This window comes from Chamaea fasciata, unplaced genomic scaffold (genome assembly GCF_029207755.1).
Source record: "Chamaea fasciata isolate MVZ Bird 193981 ecotype frontalis unplaced genomic scaffold, bChaFas1.0.hap1 SCAF_1, whole genome shotgun sequence".
NCBI lineage: Eukaryota > Metazoa > Chordata > Aves > Passeriformes > Sylviidae > Chamaea > Chamaea fasciata.
Window position 1 is genome coordinate 52771699 of NW_027094086.1, and position 19823 is coordinate 52791521.

A 19823-nucleotide genomic window follows, 5' to 3' on the forward strand; every position below is an offset into this window, starting at 1 on the left:
TGGGAAGCACAAGATGTCTGAGTCAGGCAGTAGCTCTGCTTTGCTTTTTAAAGTCGACCCTCCCAGAGCAACTCACACCACTAGTTTGGTCAAATTTCGAGAAGCCAGTCCTAGACTGTCACAGCCTTCATTCTCTACCATTCACTATGGAGACAATCCCATGTCAATGGAAAGGTGAGGAGGAAGGATGGCAGCAGGAATGCAGAGAAGTGAGCATCTCAGAGACCTCTGACAACCACAGAGCCCAAGGAAGGACACAAAATGGAGAGAGAGCAAGGACTGGGAATAACTTCTCGGGGGAAACAAAAAATGCTCCAGCACAATAATTTGCTTGGGTGAGGATTTTATTCTTCTTTTTTTAAATGCAAACCAGAATCAGTTGATTCCCAAAGTAGGCGAGTCTGTACCTTGGCCAAGTTAAGTTGCAACAGGTAATAATGGATCCTTCCACAATTTCACTCATCTCTCAGAAAAGCACATTAAACTACACTAGAGGCAGATATTCACAAAACTAAATCACTATCTCCACAGTAACACCCTTCACCCCTTGAAATCAAAAACAAGCCCAAAATATCAAATTCCATTCTAGAATGTATATGTTTCACAACTCCCTCTTTTCAGCACTGTCATATTTGTCACTTTTGATGTTTCTTCTTGTGTGCCTAGTCACCTTCCAAAGGTGTTCTGCAAGACTGAAAAAATAATGTTTGTCTCTCCTCTCAATTTCCACTTCTGTTTTCACTGCCTGTTAGATGTAATCTTTAATTCTCTATTCTGTATCCCTTAATTCAGTTTTTTATGAGAATCCTGTCACCTCCTTCCCTGTAATTTCAAGAGTTCACACATTCTTGCTGGCCACCACAGATAACTAATAGTATTTTCTACTGAGTTATTTGCTGTTTTTATTATCACTCTGCCAGCTGGCCTAGTTGGCTATCTTCTTCAGCTTCCTATCCCATTTCCAAACATCATTAATCCCTGTTTCTCAGATGAGACAGTGATTTCTTTGCCCTTTTCTATGGAAACCTCCTACCCCACTAACATCTTTCTTATTCTCTATACTCTCAGTCTTTAAGCTCCATCTGCCTGCTCTCCTGGTAACTGATAACTGCCCTTGTCTACCTTCAAATACTTCGTAAACTGGGGCTTAAAATAACGTGAAACACCAAATACCCCTACAATCACACTATTATAAAATTCTTCCTCATGAATTGTTCTCTTCTGTGACATTCAGCAGGCCAGTAAATTACACTCCATTTGTATTTCTTCAATTGTAATTCATCTTGCTTCCAATAAAGGTGACTGTTCTTCTGGAGTCACACCAACACAATCCCTATAAACCATGACTCGCTTTTTCAGAAAAATGACAAGCTCAGAAGCAGACCCACTCCCATGTGAGGACACGTGGTTTCTAAAAAAGAAAGAGTATTGAGTTTGCATAGCCTGGTTTTGGTAGCAGGGGGCTACAGGTTGCTCCTGTGAAAAGCTGCTAGAAGCTTCCACCATGTACCATAGAGCCAATCCCTGGTGGCTCCAAAGACGGATGAGCTGCTGGCCAAGGCTGAGCCATTTACAAATAATGGTAACATTTCTAATTAGACTAACCTCTATGATAATAGATATAAGAAAAAAGAAAGAAAAAATGTTGTCATGCTACTGTAATTGTGGCCAGAGTGGAATGAGAACAACTCTGCAGGTACCAAGGTCGGTAAAGAAGGAGGGAGAGGAGCTGCTCCAGACCCTAGAGTTGAGATTCCACTCCAGCATGTGGTGATGATCACAGTGAAGCAGCTCTGCCCTGGTAGCCCATTGGTATCGTCAGGGACACAGAGATCCACCTGCAGCCCATGGAGATCCACAGAGGTGCAGAGATCAACCCACAGCCCATGGAGAAGCCTGTGCCAATGGAAGGATGCCTGGGAAGAGGCTGTGACCCTGTGGCAGACCTCTAGAGAGAGGGACCCTGCTCCCAGGCTGGAGCAGCCTGTCCTTGGAGGACTGCACCCCGTGGAAGGGTCATCCACAGTGCAGCAGCTTGAGGGGGACTGGTGCCCCTGGGAGGGACTCCAGCAGCAGGGGAAGGACTCCTCTCCCTGAGCAACAGAAGAAACCACAGGTGGGTGATAAAGTGACCATAACCCCTATTCTCCATCTCCCTGTACCGTTGGTGGCAGGATGTAGAAGAAAGCAGGGGTGGGGGGAAGGTGTTTTTAAGGGTTTATTTTACTTCTTTTTGTTCTGTTCTGATTTTGTTAGCAATAAATTCATTTCATATCCCTAAATTGAGTCTGTTTTGCCCTTAACAGTATTTGATGAGTGATCTCTCCCAGCCCTTATCTTAACCCATGAACCCTTTGTTAAATTTTCTCTCCTCTGTCCAGCTGTGGAGGGGAGTGAGAGCAGCTTTTTGTGGCTGCCTGGCATCCTGCCAGCATCAACCCAATACAGTCATTTTTGATGGAAAATGAGGGCAGTATTTTACTGTGAGCTAGGGAAATCTGTTTATCTCTTGATAGAAGAATTTAAATTCACCCACCAGGTACTTTATATATACTTTTAAATGCCTGCTTTGTGTGTTCACATGCCCTCCTAATTATATAAAAAAGAAATCAATTTCCACCATTATGCCTGAATTTTTGATATTCTGCTGTCTCAGTCTTGTTCCACGGTTAGGATTTTCATACTTTTTCACCTGGAAGGATAACGCAAGGTAAAACTCCTTCACCTATCAATTCCAGTACTGGAGGAATCATTACTTGATACCTTTCCTACAGATTTATAGCATTTACCACAAAAGGAAGTCAGATCACTTCATGTAGTAAAACTAGATACATCTACACTCTCACATTTTTGTCAGCTGATTTACTTCACTACACATTAAGGAATTCAGTAATGCCATGAAGACAATACCATCAGCAAGATAATCCATTACTACTGCACAGAAGATAGAACTGGACTTCCCTCTGTAAAATCTTGTGCTTTATAAGAGAACCATCATCCCAGCCAATAAACTAGGGAGCATAGTAATACCGCACAGGCACTACTAAACCAACAAACAAAGAAAACAAAAACCTTTCTATGATTTTTAACAGACAAAGTCATTCACAAGTTGCTAAAAGAGAGATCTTCAGAAAGAAACACACATTAAGCCACACGTATGGTTTTAGCCAACACTGAAAGTCTGGGGAGATACTACACCTGATGACACTGAACGCTGGCAATTGTGGTTATTTTCTGCTACACTAGCTTTGACCCACAACCCAGCAGATGTTTTCAGCAGTGCTGGTCACATTCTGAACCATGCAAACCATTTGCACAGCTTTCTGGATTTGACCATGGTAAATTCATCTCACTCACTGAACATTTTTATTTTCCTTACAATTTTTACTAGCTTGTTTCATCTCATAGCTCTTTCACAGGATCTTTGGATTTTCTAGCACATCCTTTCACCAAGACCCTCTGAATGCCCAGTGCTTCCATTTCTACTCCCTAGGAAGCCAGCAGAAACTCTGATCATAGTGTTCAATCTTATCTATGTGTCTTACACATGCACCTAATGAAATCAAATTGTTACCATTGCACCATGATTCATATTCACACCTAATTCATACATATGGTGAAGTTTCTTTAGATGATTTTTCTTTTGGTCATAACCTCTTTTGGTCATAACCTCATAACCCACAATTTCAGATTTGTCACTGCACTGAAAGTAACTGCTTCCAAGTTAACAGAACCCCATCATATATCTAAGAAATGTATTTGGGGCTAATTCTGACTTTTTCCCCTCCCTGTTAAATACTGGCAAAGGATTCCGATTTCTCTTACAGGATCATCATTTAAATTATAAGGATATAATTGTTTAATACTACCACTTTCAGCAATTCTGACTCAAAGAAACCATCATATCGCATCTTGGCTATAATTATTTTTAAATTATAAGATATTTCAGGTAGCACTATCCATTCTATATTTGACTAACATTATTTCCAAAATAAGAAGACAGATGATCACTGTGGGATGCTGACCACTCAAAACTCACAAGAAATCAATGCAAGATACAAAGATTCAAATACTACAAGGTCATTTTTGTCAGAAATAGTGAGGCCAGCAGGGCCAGGGCAGTGATTGTCCTCCTCTGCTCGGCACTGGTGAGGCCACACCTTGAATCCTGTGTTCACTTTTGGGCCCCTCACTACAAGAAGGATATCAAGGTGCTGGAGTGTCTCCAGAGAAGGGCAGTTGAGCTAGTAAAGGGTCTGGAGCACAAGGCTTACAAGTTGCAGCTGAGGGAGCTGAGGCTGTTCAACCTGAAGAAAAGGACACTGAGGAGACCTCACCACTCTCCACACCCACCTCAAAGGACATTGTGGCAAAATGGGCATCAGTCCCTTTTCCCAGGTAACAAGTGACAGGACAATAGGAAATAGTCTCTAGTCACACCAAGGGGAAGTTTAGCTTGGATACTGGGACAAATTTCTTTAGTGGAAAGGTTGTCCAGTGGTAAAGTCATCATCCCTGGAGGTATTTTAAAGACGTGTAGATGTGATGATCAGGGACATGGTTTAATGGGGGCAGTGCCAGGCCATCAGCTCGATTTATAAAGGTCTATTCCAACCTAAATTAGTCTATTCTAGCTTACTCTATATTGCCTCTGCTTTATTAGATATGACCTCTTAGAAGCAATCTAAATATATAATGAGCTTTACTATACCATAACATAAACTGACAGGGAGCCAGGGTGAACTGCCATGAAATATGCAATCTTAGCATAGCTTCTTTTTGCAAGAAAAGTGCAAAGGACAATTATTAAATGATGGAGGCAATTTGTTTGTGGTTTTCTTCTCAGAACACTCAACATTCATGAGGGATGTGAATCTGGTTTTCAGACAGCAGCAATTAAAAAAAAAAAAAAGAAGCAAAAAACACTAGCAGCAAAGGCTACTTTGACAGTCTAAGGAATTTTTTTTCCACGTTCATGAGAAGAGACAATTATGTTACTGCTTGTGGCAGAAGCCTTTGAAAGGCAATATTTTCTGTCAGGATTTTGATAAAAACCAGCATGAAACAAGTAACAATGTGTGAACAACACCAATAATATCTGCACATACAGCTTTGATTAACCACTTCATTAATGTCTCCTTCTCCACTGTTTGTGCACACCCATGACACCATTAATTTGTTGACATAATTTGTGGTCTTACGCTAACTAGATGGCTTCTGCTGACTTTGAGGTTGAATCTCAGATTATTTCTTATTTTACATGTAAGGAACAATCTAATTAGATACAAACATACCTCAGTAATGAAGAGAATGACAAGCTGATTATTAGTTGTCTGAAGTAACAGCAGCAGTTTCTTTCTAATTTGGTGTTACATCTTCCTCTGATTTACTCAACTTTGTGAAGATGGTGTGCTATATGTTATCTAATTCATGGAATTCAGACACTGGCATTTCCAAATAACGTTCTGGCACAGGCAGCAATTGTTCTTGGACAATTGCCTTGGGAATCATTATAGTGTTTTAAAAAAAAATTACATATATATATATATATATATATTTTTTTTTTTAATCATGCACAAAAAAATTGCCTCACCTGAAATGTGAGATTTTAAAATCAGCTAAGCAACAAATCCTAGCTGTGAACATCAACATGTCAAAAAATACAACTGTATCAATTCTTGTAAAAAATGTTACTAATACATTTTTTAATTGAGACTTTTTAATATTCACTACCTCAAGGAAAAAAGAAAATAGTATATGTTTACCTTGACTTATCTTTCCACCTTTAATAGCAAATATGAATTTTAAAAATGCTATTCTGTAGCATGCTCATCCTCCCCACCTTAGGAACATTTGATTCACTCCTTACACACAGACGTGGGATGCAAAGAAGAAACTTACTGAGTCTGATAGGTACCTCTAAGCAAGCATGACTCTGTAAATTACATGGAGTCTGACAATTCTGAGAGTCAGGTCCATCTGCCCTAGTTTTTTTTCATTTCTCACATACTAGGAAAGGTACACCTATTCCTTGCTAGAATATCAGACATATGTAAACATTTTGGTTACAGGATCTTTATGAAACTCTAAAGATAAAATTACCAGTATCTTAAAAACATTTTTTTAAATACACACTATTTTGATATTTCCCTGCAGATATAAATTTACTTTTTCAATGTCTTATATTTAAGGAATAAGATGATCTCACAATAAAACACCAGTGTGAGCAACAGATGACACAGTACATATTTTATTTGCAGTACTGCGTGGGGGGTGGTGTGAATCTTTCAAAGAAAGGAAAGGGCAACATATACAGACAGTGAAAAACATGAATTTGAAAGAAGACTGTATGCAAAAGCTACAGAAAGACTTGAGTGTATTTCCCACAACTACAGAAGAATGAAGAGCCCTCAGAAAATTCATCTGGGCAGCTACAAGGACACCAATTATTGTTTTCCATGCTTTGGAATCATCTGGCACCCAAGGGCACCCCTGTGCAGAACAAGAGAAAAAAACAGTGGTTGCATGTAACTTTTGGAATCAGTAACTTGCCTTTTATCAAATGCTACATGCCACAAACAGTTCAACTTTTCATATGGTTAAACTGTAACTCCTCCCATGCTTCTTGTAAAATAAAAGAGGCTAGGGAAGGCAATTTCCAATATACAGTGGGCTGACCCTCTAAAAGCAGCACAGTTAACTGAACACTACAGTCAAAGAAATAAATAATAAATCTTGCAGTTTTCAGGAGAAAAAAATTGGAAACAATTCCTTCTGCTGGATTTATAGAACCCAGTACAACAGATTCTTTGAATGATCAGCACAAAGTGTTTCATATGGCCAAAACACAAGACAGTTTTTCAAATACTTGTTTCAAAATTGCAACCCAACAGTAAAATAACTACTGCTAAAAGTAATTTGTCAGTTCTACATGAGATGGAGGTCATGTAGGAGAAAAGTATGCAAAAAAGAAACATGCAGAGCTGATTTTTTCCTGTGGTTTTAAAACAAATTAGCTGTCAAAGATATGCAGAATAACAAGAAATACTGGCTAATTAAAGATATTCAAGTATGTGAACATGATTGCTGGGAAAATAATGCCAATAATTTACTGGCTGGTTAGCTCCTTAGAACAGCCAGCTTTGGACAGTTCTTGAAGTTGGGAATAAACTTTGTAGGTCTTGTATTAATTCATCATTCCATTCATTGCAAGTCAGTGACTGATGGCAGTGCCAATGTTACAGAATAACATTCATTAATAATCAGCACTTTCAGATGAGAAACCAAAATTCAACTCTTCTGAGCTTTTGGGTGCATTTCATATGCACCCAAACACAGCAAATCAAACATGCTCTACAGATACAGGCTATAATTAATTTATTTATCTTTAAACCAAGAATGGAAATCTGCACTCTCATGATATTTGAGGTAGCAGTGAGTTTACACAAAGACTGAAGAAAAAAACTCCTCCCAGCAGGACTTCCAAGATCTGCTGCTACACAGTCCCTGATCAAAACTCCAAAGCCACAACTAGAACATCTTGAAGAACATATTGAGGCATCTACTTTCATGTGAGGAGAGAGAGTTTAGGATTTACTGCAAAGACTTAATGCTTGGTTCCTTAAATGAAAAATGAGGAAGAAAAATTCCTACAGGTTCTGCCTGGGTAGCAATGCTGACTGTTCAGATATAATATCCAAACATCAATTTACTTTTACTTGCGAGCCTTTGGTCACAGTTTGAAAGTTCAGGGCTGTTTTTTGGGATGGCTTTTTGTTTGGTTTGGCTTTTCTCTTTTAAGGAACAATAAAAATAGTAAATGTCTACTTTCTGTTTGTCACACAAAAACAAGCTCAAAAAGTTCCCAATCCTGGGTCCCTTAGGACATTCAACGTAAGCCCCTGGGCTGTATCAAACACAGCATAGCCAAGGGAAGGGATTATTCCCTTTCTTCAGCTATCATTAAACTACATGCAATTTTGGCCTCTCTCAGGAAAAGAAATATGTTGATAAACTCCAAAAAATCCAGGGGAGGGTCCCAAAGACAGTGGAGACTAAGGGACTCAGGCTCATTCAGCTCCAAGAGAAGGCAGTTTTGTGGTCACTTCACAGCAGGTCCCTGACCTAAGGGAGGTTATAGAAAAGACAGCTCCAGGCTATTTACGAAGGTACCTACTGAGATACAATGGCTAAAAACGGAAGTTGGGGGGGATGTAAGAGACAAAGGGAAATAAAAGAAATGGAATCGCAATGATTGTGAGATTAATTTAGCACTGGAAGAGGCTGCAGACCTTCGTTCTAAGATTCTCAACACCCAACAGGAAAAAGCTCTGAGCAATCCCAGTTAAACTCAGCGTTGCATTGAACTGGAGATTGGAGAGATCTCCCGAGGTGCCTCCCAGCCTGGGATGCTGTGAGACGGGAAACAGAAAGACTGACCAATGCCCCTTGCATAATCACCCCAGAAACCTGGGCAGGGGTAGGCAGGGGTGTGGCCAACCTCAGCTGCTTCAAAAGAACACATGAGAAATCCAAACCGAACAACTGTGGAATTACTCGCCCCACAGCAGAATATTATTCATTCTCCTCAAAACAGAGGCTCACTCCAGTGACTTGGCTAGCTCATTCTTTACGTTCTTGTCCTTTTTTTTTTAACAGCTGCTATATTCTCATTTCTGAGTATTTCAAGGACGACTAACACGCATTAATTATGCAGGCAGGATACTCTGGTAATGAGACCTTCTTGTTCCTTCCAGTTTGGAATATTGTGTAGCATTGGAACAATCTTAACTGCTATTCCATTCCAAGAGCAACAGGAAACAGCAAACTCCACAGGGGGAAGAAACAAACGGAACTCCCCCAAATACAGTAACAGTAAATATAGCCAGGAAATAACCTGATATTCTTCTTCTGCTATTCTAGCAATTCCAACTACTTCATCCTCTGGGGCACACTAATGACCACTTGTGACCTTCTGCCATTTCCTTACTATTGCCATTATGGCTCACCCAGCAGCCAAGTTGTAGAAAACAAGATTTGTGTATTGCCTCCTTTCTCTGTTTTAATGTGGACTTCTCTAAAGGGAGAGGTGAACTTAAATTATTAGGTCAACCCTGATTTCTACCCTCCAAACAGCACATTGTACCCCTCAGTCTGTCTACATGCTATGATAAAAACATAGGCATCAGGATAGGCTTATTGAGGCTGCCAAAATTTGACAGTGGCTTAATTCACATTAAGTTATTTTATCTCTAAGCAATTTATGCCTAAAATCACTGTGGTACAATAAACTGCAAGGATCTTTTCTTTAAACACACACAAAATGAGTATGTTTACTTACGCTTTCAGCAAATTAACAAGAAAAATATTTGTCAGAATCTTCGAGCAACTGTGAAGCTTTACATGCCGATGGCAATGAAAAGCTGCAAGAAACGTGTTTACGTACACCAACAGCATCACAATGGAGTTCACTCACTCAGTTCAATAAAAACAAATGGCTAACAAGTTAAACACTACAAGGTTAGAGAACATGTGACAACCAAGTCTATATACAAGAAGAAGCATAGTGAAAATCATGAACTATAGAGATTGCAGTTGAAACATATTTTCACAGTCACAGTGTCACACTGGTTTGTTGGGGATAGTTGCCCAATTATACTCTAAAATGACTGAAGAATGTAGTAAACTTGATTATCTTTACTTGATGTTTGCTTTTTAAGAACATAGCAAAAACACTTTATTTAAAGAAAACTTTTAAAAAGCTGGTTATTGATTTCCTTTCAATTTTGAGAGAATAAGCTATGGAAGTGGTGATTTTTGTTTACACAGCACTATACTGCAAAAACACATGCCCCACATTTAGCTAACAAACAAGAGATTTGGGCCATACTTCACAGATCTTTATCCTTCAAATTACAGTTATTTGACATGTTAAATGTCTAGACAAGAAAGAGGGAGGAGGAGGAAGAAGGAGAAGAATCAAAAAGCTATGCAGCTTTTCTAGCTTATGGTACACTTATCACAACAGAATTTCTTTGGCCAACAGCACTACAACCTTAAGAAAACAATTTTATTATTTAGCATTCAGAAAAGGCACAAATATTTCTGTATGACTTTCTCTACAGAAATACACAATTACTGCCCTCAAAGATGATGTTGATGGTGTCAATGACTCATGCAAAACCAAAGAAAATAATTACAATTCTATGCTTGCACCTGAAACAGCCTTTCAAAATACATGCACCAAAAAGTCTGGTTTCTGAGAAATTTTTGAAGGGTTAAAACATATAGTTTATTTTAACTTGTTTTGTAGAACTGTATTTAAGTATGTAACTATGAATTAAATGAATGAACAATGAATTGAAACGTGTTTTTGAACACTGCTTTAAACAATATTGTCGTAGATGACAACATGATGTAATATTTATTTGTGGTTGTAAAAGTTTTCTACATACTTTAGGATTTGTTGAGACGAATTTCCCTCACTTTCCTTTGGCTTATGAATTAATCTATTCTCAGTGACCAGGAAACTGTGATTCTGGAAGAGGTTGTAAAAAGCCACAAACATAACTAGGGAAGAAAAGCACAATACAAACAGATGCAGCCTCTATGCAACCATTTTCCATGTTCCAGGCATTTCCCAATATATGAGAATGTAATAAAATTAAATTCAGAGTAAGTCTCACTGTACGTGTTTGCTAGATTTCCTTGACAAGCAAATCAACATCAGAGATGCATAATGCTGTAATCAACATCACCTTTTACAGCTGGAGATTTATCAATTTGGATAAAGGCCTACTATCAGACTGCAAAAGTGGGGAGGGTTACACTGCCTAGGCAGTATGTTTCACTGACCATTCCTTTCTGAGCCTTTGCAACCTCAATCTGCACTTTAAAAAAGCTAAACTAAAGCGAACATACACATGCAACCTGGAATACATGACTTCTAGGAAAAGGAGTTTAGTGTTCCTCAAATTACCTAGGAGATAATTTCTTTAATAGCAAACCTTTCAACCGAAAAATTTTTTTTTTTTTTAAAAATCGACTTTTTATTGAGTGGCATTAGCACAACTAGGAAAAAGACAGCACCTTTTCTTGTTTAGCATCTCTAACCACATAGTGCTTGGCATGCTTCAGCACAACAGGAGTCCAGAACACATCCCCTCAACTTCTGATCAAGGGACAGAACTGGTCCCCTCTTGAATACCACTTAGTACTTCACTTTTAACTTATGGTTCTGTCAAGCTATATTAACTAATTAGTGGCTTGGAAACAGTAGACAGAGCATGTAATGTCTGGAGTCCCAGGCTTTAGAATATTTTGCCCAAAAGGGTGTGATTAGTGTGTCACTCACAAACACAGAGTCACTTTAAGTTTGACTTCCTTTGTAAAACACCTTTCAAACTAAAGACCACCTGAATGAATTCCGGGATGAGCTACACTGCACTGTCTATACAAGTTGTAAAGGTATCCTGTCCTCAAACTCCTTTTTTATGGGGAAGGCAGATTAACATAATCTTCATCCCTTTCTCTTCAGAACTGGAAAACTGATAGGAAACTCAGAGCTGTTAATTTCTACAGTTAATCTTAATGGTTGATTTTATGCTTGCAAATGTTATTCTAAAGTGTTAGAGTAAATAGAACACTACACTGTTGTTGATTTAAGTGATTATCCATGCTTTCTCTCATCCAAAGGATTATTTACTAAGGTAACAAACTCAAAATGAATTAAATAGTACTCTTTTTTTATTCATGGTGGAATTCACTGATGAAATTCGTTGCCACAGGATATTATTAAAGCTAACGCTGCAGCTCAGAATTAATGATATATTTAATTATATAAATAATTAAAATACAGAATAGCAACCTTACAGTGACATTCAGGTTTAACAATTGCCTTCTTAATATAGGAAATAGACAGGTAAGACCCTCAGAAAAAGAGAAGTGCATTAATACAACCACATCCTGCATCTACGGATATACCTCTAACAAACATGCCAAAACAGCTGATTTATCTGACAAAACTCCTAGTATACCAGTTTCTCTCAGTTTCTCTCATACTCCTGGCAGCAAAAACTGCTCTTCCTCCGAAAGCTTCTTATCTACACACTACCAACTTCTGACCTGCTTTGTTTCAGAGAGCTGTCAAGATGACAGAATGAAGATCTGCAATCACCACAAAAGTAATGCTACAGAAAACTTTTGCCTTAGAAAACAAATCTGGATTGATTTAGTTACAAATATTGATCAGTCTGGTGCAATATAGGAAAAAAATTATACAGCCTCTTACTTGCAAATCATACTTAGAGTATCTTTAGAACGGCCTAAAGATATTAGAAGGGCATGTACAATCTACTCATTACATAGACTTTTGCAGTAATTAGAACTTGCTAGCTTCATTCTTCACAATGGCAATTAAACAGTCTGTTTTTCAGAATGCTACAGTCTAACACATGAAAGTAGTTACTGATCTTTCTCAAGCAAAACATTATCCTCAAAAAAAGACACCGCAGCTTTACAATGGCTATCATTTCAGAGTGAGAAGGCATGTAGAGAAGAAAATATGGAGCATTTTCCCCTGAAGGAGGACATAATTTGGTGTCCCTTTCAGATACAATTCTTTGGATGATACTTCCTTCCAGGAGTCGTTTCAGCAACACCAGCCGCTCTGAAGTTGTTCGGCTTGTGCCATTATTTGCAACTCTGCTACTCCAACAAACGTGTTGGTAAAGATGTAACACAAGGTACCTTAGTGTTTAAGTGGTTAAAACTGTTGAACTCTGTCTCCCTGCCTATTGGGAATTAGTTGTTGTTTCCTGCGGTTTTGGACTTTTAGCAAATACCTGAAATGAAAAAGCACCATAGCTACACACATGCAGGTGCAATAACAGTATCATTCTCTTCCCTGATCTCCATCAGAAACATCCACCAAAAAATTAGGCATCACCAAATACACACAGGTCTGTCATTTCATGTTTTGATTTGACTGCTCTGATAAAAAAAAACCCAAAACAAACAAAAAAACAAACCACACCAAAATATGGCTCAGTGTTGTACCTGCAATTTAAAAATTTAAAAGAGAGGGAATTTCATGCATGACATGATTTTCATGAGCTCCAGCACAACAAATAAAGGATTCAAATGCTTTTCAGCTCTGGTAGTCACCAGGAAAACAGTCCACTTTCTTCAAGTAACTCTGGCCAGTCAGCTGTCTCCCGCTGATTTCCATTCCCACGTTCAACGCTACCTGTGGAGCAAGTTACCCACCAGGTAAGCCCTAACCCTTGCAAACTTGCAGTTTCTGGTTTTAGCTCATCTTAGTAATTAAGTGGATTCAAACCACTTAATAGAATGGTTAGGATAAATAAGTAGAGAAGGCAAGAACTTATGGAGAGAAGTTCCTTTTTTTTTTTTTTTTTTTTTTTTTTTTTTTTTTTTTTTTTTCCTGTGACTAATACTTTTATGAGTGCTCTGGGACAACAGCAGAGTTTTAGAGTGTAATGGGAAGCCTATGTGAATTTTTATCATGCTTGTCCCTATCATTCTCTTGGTACATCAAAATAAATATTCCCCAATGTCACCATTATGACAAAAAAACCCCACCAGTCTGATCTTTGCCTTCCTCTCAGTAACTGACCAATTTTAGAGCATAATGAGCAGGACTTCCCCATCTACAGGAAGTTTATTTCAACTTTTAAAATATGTCAATTTTTTTTGATACGTACGTATACATTGTCACATGCAATGCCACTACACAAAGTGCCCTGCATCACACCTTGCTATGTGTCCTGGGTTGAAGTATATTCTATCACCATCTTCATGAACTGTTGAAACCAGGTGAGGCAGTGCTCCCTGCCTTCTCCACTCTGGCTTATCTTCTGTTAATGGGCCATCAGCACCTTTGCTGCACAGCTCACAGATAACCCCCTACTGGGCTATCTCCTGTTAATGGGCCCATTAGTCCTTATCACATGACTCACCATCCCATTGTGAGATGCTCCGCCCAGAGGGAGGAACCAAGCATTCCAGCCTGGATATAAGCTGAGACTCTGAACACCAGAAGGGCGCTTACCCACTGGATTCCCAAAGGAACCGAGCTACCAGACCTTTCTACAGGATCACTGCTTCAGGAAGACCACCTCATCTGGACTGCTTCCATCACTCCGCTCAGGTTGTATTCTGGCTCTGTCAGTGGTCTTTTGTATTATTGCATCTATTTTATTTTACTTTCCTTCCTTTTTTCCTATTAAATTGTATCTCTGACTTGGAGCTTCTCATTTGTTTTGCTTTTAAACCATTACACTATGTCATCACTGTGACATCACCTGCAGAGACATGCCCATAAAAACCATTCAGTCACCTGAAAACTGCAACAAAATGTCATCTTCTATGATCATTTCTTGAACAGCCACCTCCAGTGAAATCAATGAAAAGCACAAAATAAATAACCCAAGCACAGTGTGGTTCTCTGCCTCCAGAGGCTTGCCTTAGTATTACAGTTGTCCAATTTATTCTCTCTATAGGAAATGTGAGTAGCAATAATTCAAAGCAGCAAAACACATAGGGAGGTATCAGATTCTGAAATACACTTCAAACATGTAATTTAAGAAGCATTTTAGTACCTGATAATGTAGAAATTCAGATATTTCCCCTTAAAATTTTTCATCAATATTTGTTAATTTGGGGATAAAAGATCACCTGAGCATCCTGGAATCTACCTTTTCCTTCCAAGGCAGAACACAGACCTCACTCCCACTGAGGCACTTCCAGCAGTTGAATATGTGCATTTTTGAAAATAATTTAATTATTTAAGAAATACATTGTTCATATCCTGAAGAGATGCTAATTCTGATTCATTCAGTGTTATTCTCATGAGTACTGGCTGCTGAAAGGAGAAATAAAAGAAATAAAATGAAGAAAAATAATTCCTGCTGCTTATCAGGATTTTAAGTATTTGGCTCAAAGAAAGTCGTGAAGATTTCCAAAAAATATCTGATCTCTGTCACCACTAAAATTCTAAAGTATTTTCTTTTCACCTGCCATTGCTTACAAAACCCTGATACCTGCATTCAAACCCTCAGAAACCCCCAAACTTTCTAGAAGCTTCTACAACTCTTAGTTCATCTGGGTCAAAATTAAAGAGTTCAGAAAGCAAGTCTAACTTCTGGGAAGCACTTGGCCCAGGAAACTACCTCACCGAAGCCCATTTGCTGATAACACACAATCCAACAGCATCAGTCAAAACCCAGAGAAATCTATCTGGAAAAATCACCAAAGCATTTTTTTTTTCCCCAGCACCCCACTTGAAAATAGCCATGTTTTGCCAAAGAGAAAACTAATGAATTGTGTGTGAACTAAAACAATTGGAAGCAGTATAATTAAAAACTGTTATCGAGTAAGCCAGTTTTGTGGTTCAAGTGTCTATAAACCAAAGAAAGCAATTACCAAAGGATTGTTATGATGCCTTACTTCAACACGGAAAATCACTTCTTGCATTTTTTAAGTATATATGAGTAACAAAAAACCAAGGCTCAAGCTTTAAAAGACAAAATACAAAAAGCCCACTTTCCAGCACCAGTGCCAAAAGCCCCCTCTCCTCTATTTTGTTGTTTTTTTCAGCATTGTACTACTAGAGTACAGAAAAAATATCACATTGTAGTAATCCCACTAAAAAAAAAATAGGAATTCAATAAAGTACTCTCTCTGTCTTATTACAAAACACTACTTTATTTGCAATAAGTTTCACATTACTCTAAGTTACTATATAAACTCGAGGATCACATTGGACTGAACATAAGATTTTTATTAGGAAAATAACATGACAGGATCAACCTTGAAGTCATAAGCCTACAATTAGCTTTTCAATCTCCAAAGCCTTTCATTCTGTGCATGTTAAATTTCCTGTCTTCATCAGGTGCTCAAGACACATCATTCTTGAGCTTTAAATGGAAATATCTAGGCTTACCTGCACAAGATTACACTCTCCAGTGCTACAGCTCTGATCCTAAAAATTCTTATGAGGAATTGTGTTTTCTCAGGTTTGTGCTTAAATCAGTGCTTAGAAAGTATTTTGTCACAGCAAACTGACATTTTTTTTTGTAAATGCAAACTAGCATTAGTATTTCTGTTAAAAGTATGTAAACTTAAGATATTTAAGGTATTAAGACTTAAAACATTAACCATTTTAACAGTATTTAAAGAATCCGTTTTCAGCTTAGCAGATCTGCTATTTTTCGTGAGTTTGCCACAGCTGCCATTGCCCTCCACACATTTACTCAGGGCTCTCCAACCTCTTTACTTTGTAGTCTTAGAAACAAAAAAGCAAATTATATAAGAAACTGTAGTAATTGAGCACCTTAAAATCACACACAATGGATTCTTAAGCAAAAGAAGCACTCTGTATTTCCACCCTTTTGGCAGTGCCAGACACATTCACTGCCCAGACAGGGGCAGGAGACAGAAGAGCATCAATCTCGCAGTGAGTCCTTGTGGCAGCTTTTCAGCTGCGGATGTAATCTCACCGTAAGTCATGCAAAAAACCATCACTATAAAAAGCCTTTTTCAGGAAGCCCATGAAACACTTCCTTGATGCTCTGGAAAGGAAGAGAGCCCTGGCTCAGGGGTGGCTCAGGGATAACTCAGGTGCAAACACAAGGTAAGTGCAAGAGTGAAGCAGGCTTCACCCCAGTGAGGACTCTGCTAAGAGCTCGTAAAGGAGGGGAAAAAATAATACCTACAGACACATACTAAGGCAAGAGAAAAGCTGTTTGTCCATTTACCAATTCTTCTCTCAAATCCAACTGAACAAGATCGCGAGGTCCAAACCCAAAAGTTCCGCAGCGGGATTTCTTTTATAATACTCAAGACGGGAAGTGCCTCTTTTGGGTTTTGTATTTCGATTAATCCTCAGATGAGTAAGATTTATGAGCATAAGCAATTCATGACAACATCAGTTCTCATCTGTGGAGGTATTACTGCAATGCGAAAGTACTTCTGCATTACTAAATATCATGAATACAGACAGCAAAACCATTTTATCTGAACTTGTTTTGGTACAGAACAAGTCTGGCAAGAGCAAGATTGAGCACCTGACAGGACAATACCCCTCCTATTTAAATACTACAGCAAGATATTATATTATTAGAGTAATACTAAAAAAATTCACTTAAACACCATTTCTTTTCTATAATCCTTTCTTCTTCCCACGTGTCTTTCCAGTAAATTCATCCTCATACTTTAACGATCTTTCATAAATTTAAAGAAAATATGGGGCCCAACTAATTCCAAACAGGGAGTTAGCTCTATGACTAATGCTGGCACTGAAAGACCCGCCTGACACCCCCACTCCTTGGCTTTGAGGGCATCCCACCACCTCCCCCATACATTACCACCCAGCTCCTCCACACACAGCGTTCCCGCACACCGGCCACCAAGGCACAGACACCTGGTTGCACAAGGACAGCCTTAAAGCCCCCATCTGCTGCCATGGATCAGTGGCACTGTGCCCTTCCCACCACCAGTGGTGGCCACCCAAGCCTAGGGCTGGGCACCTGCGGGGAGACCACGGGCTTTAGAAGGAGCAGAAAGAGGATGCAGATGTTGGTGGTGGTCTGAAAAGCTGCCTCCATCTCACCCCTCATACAACCGTGCTAACAGCACCCACTACACGGCCTCAGGCAAAGCGACGGGGGAAAAGCGCATTTTTCACTCCCAGGCCGCGCAAGCAGGAGGGCTGCACACCGCGAGGCACCAGGGAGCGCCCTGCGTCCCGCATGCCTCCAGCGGGGCTGGGGGTGGGATCCGCGTCCTTCTTCCCAGAGGCAGGGGAGGGCACCTGGAAGCAGAGCGTGGGGCAGCTCCCGGGCAGGGTGGAGGGAAAGATGCTGAAATAGAGAGGCGCTGGCCGGGCCGCCATGGGGTTAGTCAAGGGCAAAGCCCCGGGATGGATGTGTGTTTCGGGGGCCGCTGGACAGGCAGACCGGTCCCGGAAGGACGGCGAGACCGTGTGGAGAGTGGGAGTCGCTCCCGGCAGCCGCGGCGTTCGGTGCCCGCTCCGTGCGGCCGGGAAGGGGCCGGCGGCGTCCCGGGACCAGCCCGGGAGCCCCGCGGCTGCCACGCAAGGTACGGCCGGCACCGCTCCGCCGCCCGCGGAGGATGCGCGACGCGGAGCTGACCATCGAAGGGTTTCTCCCCGGGCCGTGCCATTCCCGGCCCCCACTTCCCCAGCTCCCGCCCCGCTGCCCTCCACCGACCCGGCGGGCACCAGCCTCGGCCGAGCTGCTCTCCGCAACCGCGGCCTTCGAGGCCACCCCGTCGTCCTGCGATCTAACGGGCAATCGGGACTTATTCGGAATTTTTTTCAAATTGTACGGAGGGCACGGATTAATATTAACGTGTTCACCCATAGCTGAACAGCTCAGTTCTCCATTCAAAAATAATTAGTTTCTTGGATAGCCGCCTGCTAAGTAACGCGATTTAATAAATTGAAATTTTCTCTCACTCAAAGTAAGGAAAATCTACCTCCTAAAAACCTCCGTAAATTTGAGATCTGCTCCTGCTGAAAGACGCACACTCTTCCCTTTAAAAAAGTACCCCCGAAACCCTGACACGGAGGCTGAACCAGCCTGCCTAGAGGGCAAACCCTGAATCCTCTCTCTCCCACACCTAGCCGGAGGATGCAGGACGATGCGGGACGACGCGGGACTCGGGAAGCAGCGGCAACTATTCCGAGCGAAAAGCCGCGGAGTCCCGCCGAGCCCCGCACGCCGGTGCCGCGGTGGCGAGCAAGAGCCCCGCCACACGTGCGAGCCCCGCATCCCCGGGGGACACCAACGGCGACAAAACTTAATAACAACAACAAACAGATATGAAATTAGGGGCGAGTTACGAAGTTTAAAGTTTCTTGGAGAAACAGCGGAACGGGGGAGATGCCACGAGGAAGGAGAGCGGAGCATCCCCCAAGACGCCGGCCCCGGCGGGCAGCGACGGCGGTTCCACGGCCCCGGGACGCGCACCCGCCCGGGGACCCACGGAGGGAGGGAGGGACGTACCGGCAGTCAGGCACACGGGCAGGAGCAGCCGGAAGGTGAGCCCGCACACCACCTCGCTGGCCATCGCGGCGGGCGGGGGTCGCGGCCGGCCGGCCGGAGAGCCGTCCCTCTCTGCGCGCCACCGCCGCTCCTAGGGCCGCCCGTGAGCGGAGGCGCCGCGGCAGCGGAGCATCGCCCGTCACCTCCTCGCCTCAGCCGCGCTGCCTCACGCCTCCCGCCGCATCCCGGCGGCAGACCATGCAAGCAGCGCCGCGCCGCGCCGCACCCCCGGCCCGGGGCACGCACACGCCCGCCCCCTCGGGGCTCCCCCCACCGCCCTCCCCCGCTCGCCCGACGGCGCGGGCCCAGCCGGCGGCACCCAGGGAGCGCCCCCGCCGCGCCAGGGAATTGCCCCGCGCCCCGCCCCGAGCCGCTGCGCGCCTCCTCCGCTCCCGCCCCTGCCTGCGCGCCCCTCCGCGGGCACCGTCCTGCCACCGCGCCGGCTCCCGTCCTGCGCTGAAAACTTCGCCCGTTTTCCCTAACGCTTCTTTTCCTATTGGTTTTGGGGAGGGGTGTTAACAATTTCTTTTTCTTCACTTTTTTTTTTTTTTCTTTCGTTTAAATTTTTGTTGTTAACGGGTTTTTTTTCCTTGACTGGGGAGCGGTTTTCCCTAATCTGTTCACTTCCCGCCACTCCTGCTACAGCCCCCTTCCCCCTCCCTTTTCAGCAGCGCATTTAGGTCCACAAGAAAATTGTCGCCTGGAAAAAATAGAGATCTCCGGTGGCTGGAATGT

The 19823-nt window shown here is 41.7% G+C and overlaps 1 protein-coding gene across 5 annotated transcripts in view; it reads right to left on the reverse strand.

Annotated features, from left to right (window-relative positions):
• Positions 1 to 19297, reverse strand: part of PIEZO2 (piezo type mechanosensitive ion channel component 2) — a 287338-nt gene extending 268041 nt beyond the window's left edge. For 2 of the 5 annotated variants that reach the window (XM_066183542.1, XM_066183569.1), the window contains exon 1: positions 19050 to 19297. In XM_066183542.1, the coding sequence (XP_066039639.1) occupies positions 19050 to 19113 (64 nt within the window). In that variant the 5' untranslated portion in view covers positions 19114 to 19297. The remainder of the gene's footprint in view (positions 1 to 19049) is intronic. The other 3 variants (XM_066183552.1, XM_066183579.1, XM_066183560.1) reach the window with 3 other exon arrangements.
• Between the last annotated feature and the right edge of the window lie 526 nt (positions 19298 to 19823).